This window comes from Marmota monax, unplaced genomic scaffold (assembly GCF_021218885.2).
Source record: "Marmota monax isolate L192 unplaced genomic scaffold, Marmota_monax_Labrador192_F-V1.1 WCK01_AAM20220418_F8-fsc00021, whole genome shotgun sequence".
Classification (NCBI taxonomy): Eukaryota; Metazoa; Chordata; class Mammalia; order Rodentia; family Sciuridae; genus Marmota; species Marmota monax.
The window spans coordinates 14,549,380-14,569,263 of NW_026695228.1; the positions used below are offsets into that span (position 1 = coordinate 14,549,380).

A 19,884-nucleotide genomic window follows, 5' to 3' on the forward strand; every position below is an offset into this window, starting at 1 on the left:
TTTCAAATATACATTCCTGAAATAGCCTTTCTTGGTTTCTATAATAAAATCTTAACTCAGAACTCAATATTCTACTAATATAGCCCACAATAATTATCTTCATTGAGTGCTGGTCATTATATGGAAAGCTAATTGAGGTTCCTAAAAGCTGCGATGTTGGTATGAAATTTTTCCTATATAAGACTGGCTCTAATAGTTAATTTTCTTTGGCTACATTTATGGTGACTACAATTACCCTGCTATTCTCCATACTTTTCCCTCATCTCTCTCATCCCTAGGGCACATGGCTGCCAAGCCCAAGCACCCAACTTAACTGATGGCACAGCAGGTATCATAGAGCTTCAATGGCCCCAGTCTCAGGTACCTGTACATGGAAATTTGAGGAGAGATCTTCACCATTTCTACCAAAAGGTAGAAGAAATAGCACTTCAAGGGCTGGGGATGCAAGTTACTGGCAGAGCACTTGCCTAGTACGCATGAAGCCCTGGATTTGATCTCTCATACCACAAAGAAAAATAAATAGAAATATCACTTCAACTCTCCCTTAGGTACAGTAATTTTAACACCCCAGCCCCATTTCATTGTCAAAGTAACCTACCAAGAATACACCCCCTAGAAATCTGTTCCAAATGGAGAAGATAAGTCACTTAATGATATTGAAGAATACTTACTGACTACAAGTGTGTGCCAGGCACTGTTCTAAAGAGCTGGAAGAGTCCCTTCTGTTCTAATGAGTGGCTGGTAACACATCAATTAGCACATAGCATTAGAGGCTTCTCATACCTAAAAATATTAGATCCAAAAGGAAATCTGTAATCCACGGACAAAGCTATACCCATGTCCAGGTTTCTTCCAGTAGTTTCTATTTTCAATATGTGATTTGTTTATAACACAAGACCAATGCCATCTCCTAAACACAAACCTTGGGTGGCCCAAGAATTATGATCTTTAAGCTCTCCAAGTCCACATACCTTTGACTCTATTTTTCATGCTTTTCTTCAGCATATTTTCCCCACTGTCACCTCCTCCTTCTTCTGCTGCCACCAAGGCAAAGAACTCTTCCAAATTTTCACCTTCCACTTTCGCCAAGCAAAAATTACTAAACTTCAAAGTGCCAGGCCCTTCCAGGAGTATCTATAAAGATCAAAATGTGTTTTTAGAAACAAGTTCAATTTAATTTGCATATCCATTAATACTTCTTATAATTGCACTTTAGACTTTCAGAGTTGGCTTTCTTGCTTCATCACAACTCAAAAATGCTAAAAATTTTTTAAAGAAGCTATTGAAAAATACAACATTTTAAAAATAGAATTGGCCATTCTCAGATACCATATAACCACAGGGAAACCTCAGACTTCTGGAAAATAAAGTATAACATATATAATATTAAAGAAATATCTATTTAATTCATTTTTTTCCATGTTGAACATTGAAGTCTTTACATATTCTGGATATTAATATTCTGTTAGAAGAATAGCACCAAAGATTTTCTCCCATTCTGTAGGTTTTCAAATCGGGTATTGTGATAGCTCCAGATTGCTTTTTTTGGCTTCAAATTGCTTTGACTGTTCTGGGTCTTACTATTCCAAGTGAATCTTAGGACTTTTTTTTTTCTAGTTCTGTGAAGAATGTTATTGGCATTTTGATGAAGATTGAATTGAATCTGAATATTACTTTTGGTGTATGGCCCTTTAATAATATTAATTCTGCCTATCCATGAGCATGGGAAGATTTTCCATCTTCATGAGTCTTCAATTTCTTGCTTCAGTGTCCTATAGTTTTCACTGTAGCGGTCTTTCACCTCCTTGATTTATTCCTAGGTTTTTGTTTCAGTTTTTTTTATTGTTGTTGTTGTTGTTGTTTAAGGCTATTGTGAATGAAATTGTTTCCTTAATTTCTCAGCATATTCATTATTGGTATATAGGAAAGCTATTGATTTTCACATCAATTCTATAAACTGCCGCTTGGCTAAATTAGCTCTAGCAGTCTTCTGGTGGATTTCTTTGAACCTTCTAAGTATAGGATCATATCATCTGCAACATTTCACTCTTTTCTTTCCTATTTTTATCCCTTTTATTTCCTTTTCTTGCCCAATTGCCCTACGTACAATTTCTAGCACTATTTAAATACTAGTAGTAATAATGAACATCCTTCTATTTTTCCAGATTTTAAAGAAAACGCTTTCCGTTTTTCCTTTTTCACTGCAAGGTTGGTTTGGAGTTTTACACTTACAGCCTTTGTAATGTTGGAGGTTTCCTCTATCCTTAGTTGAATATTTTTTAGTTATAAGTGGACATAATGTATTTTTATGTGGTGCTGAGGATCGAACCCAGTGCCTCACACATGGTAGGCAAGTGCTCTACCTCTAAGCCACGACCCCAGCCCTATCCCTAGTTTCTTTAATGCTGAATTTTGTCAAAGGCTTTCTCTGCATTTATTTAGATGATCAATTTTTGCCCTTAGTTCTGTGTGTGATGAGTTACATTTATTAGTTTATGTTAAACCATCCTTGCATCTCTGGAATAAAACTTGATTATGATGTACAATCTTAACAAAATATTAGCAAAATATGTACAACATATTAAGGATTTTTGCATTTAAGTTAAGGGTATTTGCGTTTCTTTCCTTGATGTTTCCTTACCTGGTTTCGGTAAGATATACTGGCTTCGTAGAATGAATTTTTTAAGTGTCCCATCCCTATTTAGTGGAACAATGTGAGGAACATTGACATTAGTTCTTTAAATATCTAGAATTCAGCTGAAGATCCATCTGATCCTTGGCTTTTCTTTGCTGGAAGGCTTTTCATTACTGCTTCTATTCATTACTAGTTACTGTTCTGTTTAGGTTTTCTATGTCTTCTCCATTCAATCTTGGCAGGTCACATGTCTAGAAACATCCATGTCTTCTAGATTTTCCAGCTTACTGGAGTTTCCAAAATAGTCCATAATGATCTTCCAGATTTCTATGGTAATTTCTATTTCATGCGTAATTTTAATTTGGGTCTTCTCTTTCTTTTGGCTAGGTTGGATAAGGGCTACTCAATCTTGTTTATCTTTTCAAAGAACCAACTCTTGATTTCATTGATTCTTTGCATTGTTTTATTCTCTATTTTAGCTCTGATCTTAATTATTTCCTTCCTTCTATAGGTTCTGGAATTGGTTTCTTCTTGTACAATGGCCTTAAGACGTATCATTAGGTTGTTAGTTTGGGCTCTTCTGATTTTTTTATGTAGACACTCATAGCTGTAAACTTTCCTCTTAAAACTGCCTCCACAGTGTTTTTTCTAGTATGTTGTACCTCTATTCTCATTTGGGTCTAAGACTTTAATTTCTCCTGATTCCTTCTATCACCCATTCATCATTCAAAAGAGTGTTATTCAATATCCATGTGGTTATCTAGTTTCTGTAGGGTTTTTGGGTGCCGATTTCAAATTTCATTCCATTACGATCTGATAAGACTCAAGGAATTATATCATTTTTTGTATTTGCTAAGAATTGCCTTGTAGCCTAAAATAAGATCTATTTTGGAGCAAGTTCTCTAAGTCACTGAGAAGGAAGTATATTCAGTTGTTGGACGAAACATACAACAGATATCTGTTAAATCCAATTTACACACACACACACACACTCAAAATATACACACACGCATGCAATACACAAGCATCATCCTAAGCCCTCCTGACTTTTAGAGTTTGTGCTCAGAAACCTGAAATGATTCTTTTGGCCTGCCTCTATGGCCTATTTCTCTAGAGACGTTTAAAATTCTATCCTTGTCCTATGTTTTAATTATGATGTGTCAGAGTTGTTTTTTGTTCTTGTACATTTGGGGTTCTAAATGCCTCCTGTATCTAGATGTTCCTTTCATTCTCAAGATTTCTGAACCCCCAAGATACTCTTACTGTCCAATACTGAATTTTAGAGAAATCCCTTTCACCCACCTCACTATGAAGCAGTACTCTCCCTGCTTGAAGCCTGAGCCACAGAGCAACTAGGAATACAGTCTTCTAATTTACCATCTTGAATCCCCCTATGGTTTAGTTCTTAAATGTCTCCCAAAAGCTAATGTGTTGAAGCCTTGTTCCCCAGTGCAGTTTTCAGAGGTGGGCCTTTGAGAATTGAATGTATCATAAGGGCTCTGATCTCATGAATGGACCAATCCAATTATGGATTCAGAGTTTAATGTGCTATTGGGAAGTAGTGGAAACTTTAGGAGGTGGGGCCTAGTTTGAGGAAGTAGGTCATTGAAGGTGCTCCCTTAGTGTGTATTTTACACCTAACCTCTTCCTCTCACCTTCCTAGCCATCATGAAGTAAGGAGTTTTGCTTTAACACAAGCTTCCCACCAACATTCTGGCTCACCACAGGTCCGGAAACAATAGAGCCAAATGATCACAGACTGACACCTCTGCAACTGTGAGCCAAAATAAATCCTCCCTCCTTTTGAATTGTTTGGTGTTGTGTCATGGCAACAGGAAGTTGACTAATATGGTCTACACTAAACCTGTTCAGCTTTTTTCTTGTCATCATTCAATAAATGTAATGTAACAAATATTTACATAGCATAGCACTTATTGTATAAGTAATCTAGAGATTCAAAATACGCAGGAGAATATAAGTTGAAAATACTATGCCATCTTATATAAGGAACTTGAGCATCCTAGGATTTTGGTAACAAAAGGGGGTCCTGAAACTAATTCCCTTTTGGCTAACTAGGAATGATGATACCTAACAATCTTTATTTATCAACCCTCCGTGATATCTAAGAGGCTTGGAAAATCCATCAACCTGAGATGTCTTTTATTCAAGAGGCAATATAATAAAAGGTAAAAACCAGAATTCTGAATTTACAGAACTAGAATTGAGCCCACTTACTTGCTATCTGATACTTCATGTGTAAAATGTGAAACACCTGAGTCTTCAGACTACTGTAAGGGTTACTTGAACTTATACGAGCAAAGGGCTAATAACTATGACTAGCATGTGATAAGTACTCAGGTTTGCTAATATAATTTGTGAATACATTTTTTTTTTAAGAAACATTCTGGGAAGTGACATGGTTTCTTCTAGAGTCAGTAAGAATATTTCTAGGCGGTTGCAATGGATTGGGTCACGTCTGTTTTTAAAAGTAACTTGAAGTTAACTCATAACTTCTAGTCATAAATACTTACTATAACGTGTCTATTAGTCTACAAAAGTGGTTTTTGGACCTCAAGCATCAGAATCCTCTGAGGACTTGTTAAAGTGCAGATTATTAGTCACTCCCCAAAAGTTTGATTCCTAAAGTCCAGTGTAAAGCCCAAGAACCTGCATCTCTAACAAGTCCCAGATATTAATACTGATCTAAGGAACACACTTTGAGAACCATTGGCAAACCAGAGTATCTTTGTCCTGACTACTAAGTAGATTTTTATTAAAGAATTGTGTAGGATGGCTGTATTCCAATAAAACTTTATTAACAGACAGGAATCCTGCCCAACCTTTCCCAACTCTTGCTCTAGAGCACACGTTACTTAACAAATCAGCATGAATTTTAGATAACAGCTGATAAAATTCATTAAACTCCCATTCTCTGGTCCAAATCCAGCCACTGCCTGGATTTGCACAGCTATGACCTAAGTAGTTTTACATTTCCAAGTGGATTAAAAAAAAAAAAAAATCAAAAGAATATTTGACATGTGAAAATTCTATGAAATTCAAATTTCAGAATCCCTAAATAAAGTTATTGAAACACAGCCACACCCATGCATTTGCACACTGTCTATAGCTGTTTTCAGCACTACAATGACAGTTGGGTGGCTGCAGGCTTGGGGTAAACATATGAATAATTCAAACTAGAACTTCTTTACATGTTAAAGTTTCATGAAGTTCTCTTTTCAGGTTTAATTTTCTTATACAGATGGCCTACTAAAATAAAGTTAAAATGAAATATTCAGTTTTTCACTTCATTAGCATAAAGAAACCTCAGCCTTGTAACATGTGCAATTCCTCCAGACCTATACTTATAAAACAGTAATAGCTACCATTGATTTTGGACACACTACCTGCCAGAAAGCACCCTAGAAGTTTAACCTAGATATAATACATAATCCTTTTAACTACTCTGAAAATATTTATCTACATATCACAAAGAAGGAAACTAAGGCAGAGAGAAGCAGGGCGATTTGTCCAGGATCACATAGTCTCTGTGTCAAAATTGATTTGCAACTCGCCACTTTGGAAAGCAGTATGGAGATTTCTTTAAAAACTTGAAATGGAACCACCATTTGACCCAACTATCCCACTCTTCAGTCTATACCCAAAGGACTTAAAATCAGCACACTACGGTGACACAGCCACATCAATGCTTACAGCAGCTCAATTCACAATAGCTAAACTGTGTAACCAATCTAGATGTTCTTTAATAGATGAATGGATAAAGAAACTGTGGTATACATACACAATGGAATATTACTCAGCATTTAAAGAAAATAACATATGGCATTTGCAGGTAAATGGATGCAATTGGAGAATATCATGCTAAGCAAAGAAAGCCAATCCCCAAAAAAACAAAGGCCAAATGTTCTGATAAGTGGATGCTGATCCATAATGGCGTGCGGGGTGGGGGGAGGAAAAATGGAGGAACTTTGGGCAAAGGGAAGGGAGGAGAGGTGAGGGGGTATGGGGGCAGGAAAGATGGTGGAATAAGATGGACATCATTACCCTAGGTACATATATGACTGCAAATATAGTACAATGCTACATCATATACAACCAGAGAAACGAAAAGTTGTGTTGCAATGGTGTACAATGAATCAAAATGCATTTGCTGTCATATATACCTAATTAAAATAAATTTTAAAAAATTGACTGCAACTCAAACTAAGCAGGTTTCATGACTTACACTGAAGAACATTTAGTTATGGGAATCAATTTTACCAAGAAAGAAAATATTTGATCCATGATATAAGGAATCGCCTATATACTGCCAAGAATGCCACTGCCAAGCTAAAATAATGGTTCATAAATGTGTACTATAATTTAAGAATTAAAAGTCTTACCTATTGGGTTCATCATTTACAATATACCTCAGTGGCAATAAGCACTTACTCAAAGACCTCTGAAAGGAAGAGAGGCTTTACATTCCAAAAACTCCTTAAATAGGCAGCGAAAATGTAGTACTACACATTTTCTTTCATTTAAAAAAGTAACACCTTTGAAGAAAGCACTCTAAATTGAGATATAAGCCATTAGGAAATCAAAACTCATAAATTACCTTCCCAGGAGAAATGTCACAAAAGAGAATGCCAAGTTTATGAAGATGATATAATCCAGTAATCAGGTCAATCCCAAAGTCTCTTATAACATCTTCTGGGAGGTTTTCATCTTGAGCAATAACTGTTTCTAAGGAACCACCTGCAATAAGTTGATTAAAATCATCCATTTTAACCCACCAACATCACAAAGTCTCTGAGAAGTTCAATACTGGCTGACAGTGAGCATTAAAATATGATTTAAACAGTAAACCCTGATAGACTAGTTGTATACATAGTGGTTTTGCACTGTAAACAATGTCTGTGACCATACCCTAGAGTCAGTCCCAGGAAGCACCTGGAAGGATGGTATTAAGTCAGCAAATGGATGAGAGGATAATCCCCCCAAATCCCCTAGGAAATAAACAGCTGCAAAAATTAAACGTTAACCCCAAACTGTACACTTAAACATACAAAGCGTAGGCTCGTTTACTCACATGCAGCATCAGGTCACATTCCACAAAGCGCTGTATGGCAAAAAGGATGACACCCTCCCTAATGTGGCTGTCACAACCCTTACTGGGCACCATTGAGACAAAAAGCCAAAGCCAAGCACACTGTGAATTCTATTGTTCTATCCTTCAAAGGTGCCAGTCCTGCCTCTTATCATCTAAGTGCCAGGGGCAAACTTTTAATTAAAGCATCAAGATTATAACAGGAGTCAAGTTCTGATAAAGGAGTGTCTCAGCTGGCATGTGAAAGTTTAATCAGAATGACTATGATGGGGAAAAAAAAGGTATTCTGGGTTTATTTTCTTTTGGTGGATGAGGAACCAACATTGGTATAATTTAAGATAGGATATTACACCTGGTCAGGGGTCAGAAACAAACAGCTGAAGTCAAAATAACATTAGGGGTATCCCCTGATCACGTTGCCAATGTGTATGTCTATTAAGGTAATCCCACCATGACCCCCTCACACCGACTCAGAAAAATACAAATTAGCCCTAAAAGTAATTTGGTTTTAAGTTTTATAAATTCTGACTGCTGACAAGCAAAATTCATAATGCAAATAATCACATTACATCAATATTCAATGATCCTTTATTACTAATCAAGGTATAAAGTACACCAATGGTGATGCTTATTAGTTTTTTTCTGATAAACTCAAAATGTTAAGGCTAAAAGTCCAGATAAAATGTATTCATTCACCTTCCTCCCTATATGTAGTCCCAGAACATTGTGTAGACAGCTATAACATCTCCATTGTCAAGGAGTGAGAATTATTGGTTCATCTCTGTACTTTTCCCACATTGCTTCAGTTCTTATAAAGTGCAAGTATCCTTTTCATAAAGCCAAAGGATAACAGCTTTATGAATGTACTAGATAATTAAAAACTAGTTAACATCTAGCGTTTATTTTTATTCATTGTGAAAACTTGCTTGACAAGTTAATCATCACTTTAAAATATCAAGTTTCTATACAGGTAATTTAATAACAAAGTAAACTCCAAATAAACTTTTATATAATCTTTCCTTTTACCAAACATCTTTTATCTTTTGCCCTTCCCTAATATTCATCAAGCAATAGCTTTTCAAATTAACATAATAATAGCTATAATAGACGATTTTTAAAAAGCAACAGGAGCTGGGGATATAGCTCAGTGGTAATGCATGAGGCTCCGAGTTCAATTCCACAGTACCACCAAATTTTTTAAAAAGGTAAATACAAACATACACTACGTTTCAATACTGCATCAGGGGACTACTTCAGAACATGCCTTACAGCCTTACCTGTGCAGAGTTCCACCACCATCCAGAGATGATTGCTGGTTTCATACCATTCATGAAAAGTTACAATATTCTTGTGTTTAATTTCATGGGTGAGACGGACCTATAAAACATACAGCATTCACTTTAAGAAGTTCTTAAACTCAGATATGAGAAGCACCTAACTATGTAATTGGGACATGGATAAGAAAACAGTAGAAAATGGACTGGGGTTGTAGCTCAGTGGTAAAGCACCTGCCTCACATGTGTGAGGCGCTGGGTTTGATCCTGAGTACCACATTAAAAACAAAGATACTGTGTGTTTATTTACAACTAAAAATATATTAAAAAGAAAAGTGGTGGAATTTACTTACAGACATTAGAAATAATGGTTAGGAATGCCAGTCACATGGAAAAATGCTAACAGTGTATAATCTTAAAAAACATGCATCTGGGGGCTGAGGATATAGCTCAGTTGATAGAGTACTTGCCTTGCACGTACAAGGCCATGTGTTCAATCCCCAGCCCCGCAACAACAACAAAAATGCATCTGTGTAAATACAGATTGTACAAGATTTATGGTTAATAACTAGAAGATGTACATGCAGCTGTTAGTAGAAATATAGATGCTCCTTGACTTATGAGGTTGTAGTCCAATAAATCCATCCTAAATTGAAAATACTGTAAGTAGAAAATGCATTTAATAGATATGAACTATTGAACATCATAGCTTAGCCTCACCTACCTTAAAGGTGCTCAGAACACAAAGCTTAGTTAATAACTGTTGCACCTTACATACACAGAGAATAGATATGATGGGATACTAAAAAATAAAGACCTCACACATTGTGGTGGTGCTTGCCTGTAATCCCAGTCACTCGGGAAGCTGAGGTAAGAAGGTCTGAAGTTCAAGGTCAGCTTGGGCAACATCATAATACCCCATCTCAAAGAAAAAAACAAAGACAAACCAAAACTAACAGTGATTGTCTTCAGTGCACCTTTTTTCTTCTATCCATTTTTCTATATTGTCCAGATTTTCTATTATGAGTATGCATTACTTTTATAACATTTAAAAGAACTCAGGATTTTACAATCTTCTTTTTCAAAAATATTCTTATTGAGTCCTAATGTCAATTTATCCAGATTATTAAAAGAAATCACAATGAACACAGTGATCTTAAAACTGTATATTTTTATTTGACCTTAATACTTGTGCACTAAAAACAAAAATGCAAAAGTCTGTCAATTTAAAAATACTAAATTGCTTCAGGGGCTTTGCTTTAAAATTCCATTAAATATGAAAACTAAAATCACAAAGCTATGTGCATTAGAAGTCAATCATCAAGACTTAGAATTAAATCTTTTTAAAAAGTGGATTATAAACCAGGTACAGTGGCACATGCCCAGTCATTCTGGAGGAAGGAAGATCACGAATTCAAAGTCGGCCTCAGCAACTTAGCAAGGCCCTATCTCAAAATAGAAAATGAAAAGAGCTGGAGATGTAGCTTAGTGGTTAAGCATCCCTGGATTCAATCCCCGGGGATTGAAAATAATCTACCAAAAAAAGTGGATTATGTAAATACAAAACAGAAAGAGGCTAACCAGAAGTGGGAGGGGGAGAGAAATGGGGAGATGAAGGTCAAAAAGCACAAAATTGCAGTTATGCAAGATGAATAAGTCTAAAGACCCAAAAATACAGCATATGGACTATAGCTAATTCTGTAGTTTTACTGGAAATTATCCAAGAGACTAGATCGTAGGTGCTCTACATACACACACATCTTTACTATATAAAATGACAGTTATGTTAAATTGCTTATCTGTAGTAATCATTTCACTATGTAGATGTAAGTGAAAACATGTTGTATTTTAAACTTATACAATTTTAAGAAGTCTTTGAAAATACCTAGAATGGCTGACAAGTACAAAAGTGCCTCAGATTCTTTTAAAAAAAAAAAAGATCACAAATCTTATTGTCACTTTATTTAGAAATAGAGCTTTTTAAAAATGGAATATGTGGTACACTCTCAGAACTAGATAAGCTCATAGTGTAACACAATTAGAGGAAAATGATTTAGAAAACAGATGAGAAAAACAATAATCAGAGTGATCAAGAAAGAATTTAAGGACTAAGAAACCATAAAACTAAAAAGACCACTAAAGAATGGTGAAGGCCATGTAGCAAGCATGTTTAAGGATGCCCACTGATTCAGGCACAGGAACACAGAGGTCCTGATGGAAAGAGATGAAATTCCCACAGATTCACCATCAGAATTCAGTCCTCAGCACACTCTGACACTCCCCAGTATTCAACTTCCACCCAATACCTACTTACTCTTCCGGTGTTCGTTACAGGGCCACATCATCTCTGGCAACCTTGCCGCCTACCCCCACCTCAACCACCCATAGTTACTCTGCAGACCCGTACTATACAATATAGGAGCTGCTTGCCATACAGGGCAATTACAAAGCAGCCAATATGAACAGATATGTTCTAAGTGTCAAATATACACCAGATTCTAAAAACTTAATACCTGAATGAATGGAAATGACCAAGTTTTGATCAAAAATTGCGTGTTGAAATAAGGTACTGTATTTATTGTGTTTTAATACATTTAAGTTAATTTTACCCTTGTGTTCGTGTGTGTTGCCCGAGATCAAATCTCAAACCTGAACCTTGCACATGTAAGGAAGATGCTCTACCACCGAGCTACACCCCCAGTCCCTTTTTTCTTTTTCAATGTGGCTACTAGGAAACATACAATTATATTTGTGACCCCCATTATATTTGAGAGAAGTGTTGCTAGTTTTCCCTAAAAATCATGACCTCCAAAATCTACCACACATGCCTGTGAGCACACTCACTTCCCTTTCCCTTGTCCTAGATCCCAATTCCAGCTAAATTCAGCCTTCTACAATCCTGCATATATTCAACAGCTGAAGTAGACACAAACCACCAGGTCACAATCTCAAAAGGCCACCAATTACCTGACCTTCAAGAGGCTATTCTCACCTCCTCTTTCCTCAAACCTCTAATACTGCCTTCCCCTCCTCCCACCTCTTAATTGATGACTGCTAATTTCAGAGACAGCAAAATCCCTCAGGACTTTCTCTTGCTCCTGACACCAGGTCTATCAAGCAGCATCCTTATCTCTACCCCATTCTCCTCTCAACTGTCCACCCTCCTTTCAAAAGCCACTGTTTCCTCAGGTATACAAGATCCCATGCAAACTTCACTTTGACAGTCATCTCCTCCCTACCCTACATTCATTTTCCCTTTATACTGGCTCATTCCCTGCAATTATCTCTGTGGAGAGGCTCCAGTGGCTTACCTAATACCCCTTTCACCTACATGATTAATACAGAGTTCCTATATTGCCAAAGACAGCTTCATGCCTGGACAGAAAAAAAAAAAAACACTTCCTCACTTTCTGTACAGGTGAGGGGGCAGAGGAAAGGCACCAAGATGTTAGTCAAGTCACTGGCTGAAGTTTCCTAGGAAACTTTAAAGGGGTTTTATTCAAGACACCAAGTAACACCTAAGCACCCCCTTCCTACCCAGGAAAACTGGCATGATGGCTAAAGGTATTGTCACCCAGCAACTGTAAAGTGGCCTTAAACACAGCCAAGCAATAAAGACAGAAGAGACAAACAATAGCTAAGAGGCATTTGGTGAAACCAGGTTATAAATCCAAGACTTCCTTCACCTGAGAAAATAGGCCATCTGCTTCAAGCCCTGGGATTTGAGGTCTCTCATCAGGAGTCACATGTAACTCCTAATGCCCCATATTGCCATCCAGCTGTCACCCTATTTCTCTGCTCCTTGCTTCATCAAAACTCAAGAGTGGCCTCCACCTCCTCCCACTTCCTCTTAAACCAGTTCCGGCTTTTATCCACAGCAATTCACCAAAACCACCATCTTTAAGGTCATCCGTGGCCTCTGTTGTCAAATCCTCAGTCCTCACCTTATCAGCTGCATTTCACACAATTGATTTCTCTTCTCCCTGCATCGCTTTCTTTACTTGATTTCCATGACACCACATATTTGGCCAAAGTTTTCAGCTTCAGAAAACTGAATTCACTCTGGCAACAAAAGAAACCCCTCAGGGGCATGGGAAACTCAAACAATTGTCAATAAGGTTCATTGGACAGCTTCTAAGCTGAACTTCCAGAAGATTCCCAAAAATCACACCATAAAACTAAGCCACAACCAGAAACAGCTGACAGCTAGTGTGTTACCTCTGCCACCACTAAGACATCCAGCACCACCAGTCTCAACCCAACTGACAAATCGGTCCCTTGAGGCCTCTCTCATCACTTACATCAGTTTGGAAACCAAGTCTCCTCTAGTACATCTAAAGGGGATAATTTCATCAAAAACTCTATAAATTGGAGAATTGCTGTTTGTAGCTTCCCCGAGTCTGCAGAACAAGAAAGCATGCCAGAATGGGCAATGACCAAGTCAGTCCACAGCACATCATCCCATTCTTTTCCAGCTCTCCTTTCACTGGATGCTCCCTTTCATACTACTTTGCTACTTCTGCTTATGCTATGTGTTGCAGTGAAGGTCCTCAGTGCTCACCCATCTTCTCATATTCACCTAATACCTACCAGCTAATGACACTCAAATATTCAACTCCACCCTGAACTTCCCCCTAAATGCAGACTCAAACACTCATTGTCTTTACATATCTGTTTGAATGTAAAAATGGATACCTCAAAATTTAAGTGACCAATGAACCCTCGTACCTAGACTTTCCCCTCTTAGGAAATGACATCACCATCAATCCAGTCACCCCAGCCCAAAATTGTAGAATAATCTTTGGTTTCTCTTTCACACTTCATATCCAATTCATCATCCAAACCCTCAGCTCTACTTTACAAGAGAACGCAAAATTATCTGTTCACATAAGCTCAAAACCAGCAAGACAATATCTGTAATGTAAGAAGTCAGGACCGTCATCATACTTGAGAGGGTCTGAAAAAAGGTATGAACGGTCTGTAGAATAATGCTCATGTTCTGTGGCTGGATGCTGGATGCATAAGCACATCTTCAGGAAGATTTGAACAACTATGATTGAATACTTTTTTTTGCATGTATGCTTTACTTCTATAAAAAGACTCAAGCTGGGCACAGTGGAGCATACTTGTAATTTGTAATTCCAGTTGCTCAGGAGGTTGAGGCAGGAGCATCATGAATTCAAAGCCAGCCTCAGCAACTTAGGGAGACCCTGTCTCAAAATAATATATAAAAAGGGCTGGGGATATAGCTCAGTAGTTAAATACCCGTGTTCAATCCCAAGAGCGTGCGTGCACACAAATGTATACTTTTTGGTAAATAAAGTGACTAATACTTGCAATAACAGATAAATCTCAAAAGTATGATAATAAAAAGAAGTACAACACAAGAGTCACCACAGGAATCCATTTATTTGATGTTTAAGAAAAAAAAATCTTCAATGCCAGAAATAAGGGCAGTCGTTACAAAAGGGTATTGAAGAACAAGATATTTGTGAAGCGGCATGAAGTACTTTCTGGAAAGAGGGATATACTCTATATATTGACTTGGAGATTTGTTACAAGACTGTATACGTTTGATTGAAGTCATCAAATATGAACTGAGCATGGTGGAATACACCTGTAATCCTAGCAACTCAAAAGACTTGAGCCAGGTGGATCTCAAGTTCAAGACTTGCCCTGGTAACTCAGCAAGACCCTGTCTCGAAATCAAAATGGGTGATAGGGAAGGCTGGCGACATAGCTCAGTGGTAAAGCAACCCTGGGTTTATTCTCCAATACTGAGGAAAAAGAAGCCATTGAATTGTAGACTGATCTGTGCATTTTATCTCAAATAATACCTCAAAGAACTTACTGGACAAAACTTTTGAAAGAAAATTTGAGGGGCTGGGGTTGTGGCTCAGAGGTAGAACACTCACCTAGCATATGTGAAGCCCTAGGTTCGATCCTCAGCACCACACAAAAATAAAATATATTGTGTCCAACTACAGCTAAAAATAAATTTTTTTAAAAAAAAATTTGAAAGTCTACCTTAAATGAGTATGTAAATAAACACCCTATCTATGACTTCTCACCATCTCTACTATAACCACCCTAGTCCCAGTCACCACCATTCCCCGCTTACAATGGTCTCCCAACTAGCTCCCCAATTCTACCCAATCTGCACAATCTCTTCTCCATACAGATGCCAGAGAGAACTTACTCAGGAGCCTGTCACCCCCCTCCTGAAAACCCTGTAAGTCTTCCCACCAGCAAGGGACCCTCCCCAACTACCATGTCCTGGCCACACTGGTCTCTCCTGTTCCTCACCCACACCAAACTTTCTCCAACCTCCAGGCCTGCACACTTGCTGCTTCCTTTGCCTGGTTATCCCCATTCTCCACCCCAGACACTCTCTTGGCTGGCTCCCTCCCTCACCTCTGCCCACATTTCACCTCAGGATCCTACCAGCTGCCCTAACTATGCAGTGACCATCATCATTCTTTCCATTACCTGCTTTATTTTTCTTCTGGCAACCCACACTAGTAACTATTACAGATCTTTCCAAACAAAATGGAAGTTTTCTGAGGATAGGGACTTTGTCTTCCTCACTGCTCAATCTCCAGGGACTAGAAATGTGCCAGAACAGAGCAGGGACCCAGTAAGTACATGTTGAATGAATGAGTGTAAATGGTGAGCTTGGAGCTATGATAGAGTCAGACATGGGAAGACAAACAGTAAAATTGATAAATCCTGTTACGGAAAGAGGTGATGTTCAAAATAGGTCATCAGCCACAGATATGGGCACTGGCCAGGTGTCTGGTGACCACTTGTGATGTCAGGGGGTGGGATCAGAGGTCCCAAGAAACAGGCCACGGCAGCCCCACAAGGCACTCAGTCATTCATTAACCAGTATGGATAGGATGCAGTATTTTAAAGAAGAGTCCAGGAACCAGGTACTGTGGAAACACTAGGGAAAGAAATATGAAGTGCTTAGGAAGAACTGACAGAAAAATCAGAGTTTATCCTTAGTCGACTCAGAAATAAGAGTAATGACAATAATTAATGTGGAAGGAAAAAAATGACATTACAGATTTTGGGGTAGATTTTCACAGTAAATTCTCAACTCTTTAGGTGAGTACTGCTATTTTCCCTTTTTATAAAGAAAACTTTAGATTTTCCCACTGAAGATGAGGCTTAAACCAGTTCGACAACTTGACCAAGTTCATCCAGCCAGTTAAGTCATGGCTCCAGGACCCTACCTAGTTGTGCCTAGGACCCAAGACCCCCAAAACCCCAGCCTTACATAAGCACTCCTCCTGGTATCCAGCACAATTCTCAATAGCATTTGTTGTACTTGGAACGGCACCAGTTACTAACATGTTTTCACTGGGATTCTGGCATCCACTTTCACATCTGGCATTTGCAGTATGTGTCACAAATTGCATTCTCCTGGCAAGATTGTCTCCCGGCTGTGATCAGGTCCCCTGCCAGGGTGAAAGAGTCAAGAGATTTAATAGAGGTGGCACTCATTCTGGACCTTGATAAGTTTCAAAAGTGTCACAAAGTCTCCTGCCTAAAATCTTCCCACCTCATGGCTCTACTGTAGTCTCTGAAAATTCCCAATTATTCACCACCACCCCTAAATTAAGCCACTGATGGACTCCAAAATGCCAATGGAATATGATCAGAGAAAGGGATGACACTTTAACAAAAATGACTTTACTATGTTAGCTAGATAGATTACCCAGGAGTATCCTGAAAGAGGTGACTTGTAAATTAGGATACCTGAAGCTGTAGTTACAAAAAGGTCCAAAAAGGACTGGGGGTTGTGGCTCAGAGGTAGAGCGCTCACTAGCATGTGTGAGACACTGGGTTCGATCCTCAGCAGCACCACATAAAAATAAAGATTGTGTCCACCTATAACTAAAAAAAAATTTAAAAACTTTAAAAACAGTATGTCCAACAAAACACTAACAAACTGAATTCAACATATTAAAAGAATTATACACAATAGCCAAGTGTATTTATTCCTAAAACAAATATAGTTTAAAATATGAAATCGAGACAACATACCACATTGATGGAATGAAGAAAAACGGCACAGGATAATCTCACTTAATGCAGAAAAAAAAAAAAACACTTGACAAAAGTTAACACTTGTTGTGGAAAAAAAAACCTCAAACTAGGAATGGAAGGAAACTATCTCAACATATGAAATCTGTATTTGAAAAACCAAAGCAAGCAACATACTCAATGGTGAAAGGTTGAAAGCTTCTCCTATAAGATCAGGAATAAAGCAAGAATATCCATTCTCAGTTTTATTCAAAGTATTAGAAGTCCCAGCTAGAATATTTAGTTAAGAATTTTACTTTCCTTCCTAATTAGAAAAACAAAATTCTCTGCTTGCAGATGACATAATTGATTTTATATGTAGAAAGCCCTTAAAATTCCACATACAAAAAACCAGCAGAGCCTGGTGCAGTGGCACATGCCTATAATCCCAACAGCTCTGGAGGCTGAGGCAGGAGGATCATGGGTTCAAAGCCAGCCTCAGCAAAAGTGAAGCACTAAGCAACTCATTGAGACCCTGTCTCTAAATAAATAAAATACAAAATTACAAAATAGGGCTGGGAATTGGCTCACTGGTTGAGTCCCCCCGAGTTCAATCCCCTGTACCAAAAAAAAAAAAAAAACTAGCAGAATAAACATAGTCAAGTAGCACAGTACAAAGTCAACACTCCAAAACTAGCTTTACTTCTATACACTAACAAATAAATTTGAAAATAAAATAAAGAAAACAATTCCATTTATAATACCATCAAAAAGAATAAAATGGCGGGGGGTTGGGGGAGCACTATAGCTCAATGACAGTGCTTGCCTAGCATGTCCTGGGTATAATCCCCAACACTGTAAAGAAAAAAAATAAATAAATTTCATAAGTATTAAATAAAGAGGTAAGACTCGTATATAATGAAAACTGCAAACCATTGTTGAATTTTTTTTTTAGAAATATTTCCAAATTATTTTTTAATTTTATTTATTTTTATGTGGTGCTGAGGATCAAATCCAGTGCCTCACACATGCTAGGCAAGCACTCTACCACAGAGCCACAACCCCTGCCCTGTTGAACAAACTTTTAAAAAGACAAATGGAAACATATCCCATGTTCATGAAGAAGATTTAAGATGTCAATACTAGCCAACACAACCTAGTCATTCAATGTAATCCCTACCAAAATTCCAGGTTTTTTGCATAAGTACAAAAACCTGAACAAAAATTCACACAATCAAGGAAGATGGCGGCGAGGGGAGTGCATTGCCCCCGTGTGCTGCTTCACTGTGTGGGAGAATGACGAGTCAGGACAGCTAAAGGCTATCTTGTTAGGAATTTCCAGCAATAGTGGGGTGCTCCAGAACCTGGAGGTAGGATTTTCATCGCACGAGGATCGGCTACGGGGACTCAAACGCGAGAGGTTTGTCGCACGGAGGGTAACACTGCTTATTCAGCAAATCGCCCCGCGGCTAGAGTCTGCAGCGCGCGCTGGGAAACGAGGAGATAGCGACGCAGGGATACAGCGCTGCAGTTTCTGCCAGCCGCGCAAGCACCGTACTCAGGGCTGAATTCTGGGTTCGAGACGGGGGAAGGAAGCGGTCCATCTCGGTTCTCCACACCGGTCAGACCACAGAGGAGGCCAGCAGCCACCATGTTGGAAAGCTGACGTCACCATACCTGTTTTCGACTGACCGCAGCTCATTCAGCCATAGAACAGGTAATTTCAGGCTGCAATTCACCTGCGGCTTGCAGACAGATTGCTAGGGTTCAGTGCCTGGGTGCTTCTTAGAACCTGATCTTATCGGAGCGAACACCGAGTGCGGGGCGGCGGAGTTCCGGCTCCCGGAACCGTCCCGGAACCGCCCTGGCCAAGGGCTGCGGAGCCTGCGGAGGCTGCTTCTTGGACCCTGCTCCTATCAGAGCATACACCAAGCAATAAGCGGCCGAATTCCGGCTCCCGGAACTGAGCCCGCAGGGACTGCTTCTTGGAGCCTACACTTATAGGAGCTTACACCGAGCACGGAGCGGCCGAGTTCCGGCTCCCGGAACTTCCCTGGCCCGGGGCTAGGAGCCCGCGGAAACTGCTTCTCGGTCCGGGTCCTGCTGAGGGCCGGTCAGGACTCACCCGTTGCTTGGGTTGCCCGGCAAGGGGAACGAAATGCTGCCATTCGCATAGGATACCAACATGGCAGAGATCTGATGTCATCAGAAAGCGGCGGAGGAGAGAACTTCATCAATACCAGCGGCAACATAAACAGTTGGTCTCCTGGTAGGGGGGGTGAGGCACAGACACCCGAGTCTCCTCAATTTGTCCTCGAGCCAGAGGGGAGGAGACGGGCCGCCGCCAGCGCCCGGAGCAAGCCCAGCGGCTCGCCAGCGAGGTGACCACGTGACCCCAATTGGAGAGGGGGCGGAGCGGAGCCGCCACCCGCACCCGCAAGGTGGGCAGACCCACGACCCAGTGGTACATGGGCGTGGTAGGAGGGGCAGGGCAGAGCCGCCGTTCGCGCTTGCAAGGTAAACAGACCTGTGACAGCCTGGCGGGTCAGGCCCAGTGGCCTGCCAGTGTGGTACACACGTCACCCCAACTTGAGTAGGGGCAGAGCAGATCCTTCTCCCACGCCCGGATCAGGCCCTGCCGGTGTGGTGGTCACGTGACCCCAATTGGAGTGGGGGCGGAGCGGAACCGCCACCCATGCCCGCAGGGTGAGCAGACCTGTGACCAACCTGCAGATCAGGCCCAGGGGTCCGCAGGCGTGGTAGGAGGGGCAGGGCAGATCCGCCGCCCACGCCTCCAAGGTAGGCAGACCTGCAACAGACCGGTGGATCAGGCCCAG

General features: G+C 39.7%; 1 protein-coding gene across 5 annotated transcripts in view; it reads right to left on the minus strand.

Annotated features, from left to right (window-relative positions):
- Positions 1 to 19,884, minus strand: part of Ulk4 (unc-51 like kinase 4) — a 536,812-nt gene that overhangs the window by 505,855 nt on the left and 11,073 nt on the right. For 4 of the 5 annotated variants that reach the window (XM_046437488.2, XM_046437490.2, XM_046437489.2 and 1 more), the window contains 3 exons: positions 9,020 to 9,119; positions 7,251 to 7,390; positions 972 to 1,134 (listed from right to left, as the gene is read on the minus strand). In XM_046437488.2, the coding sequence (XP_046293444.1) occupies positions 972 to 1,134; positions 7,251 to 7,390; positions 9,020 to 9,119 (403 nt within the window). Of the gene's footprint in view, positions 1 to 971; positions 1,135 to 7,250; positions 7,391 to 9,019; positions 9,120 to 16,372; positions 16,480 to 19,884 lie in introns of all 5 variants that reach the window. The other variant, XM_046437491.2, reaches the window with a different exon arrangement.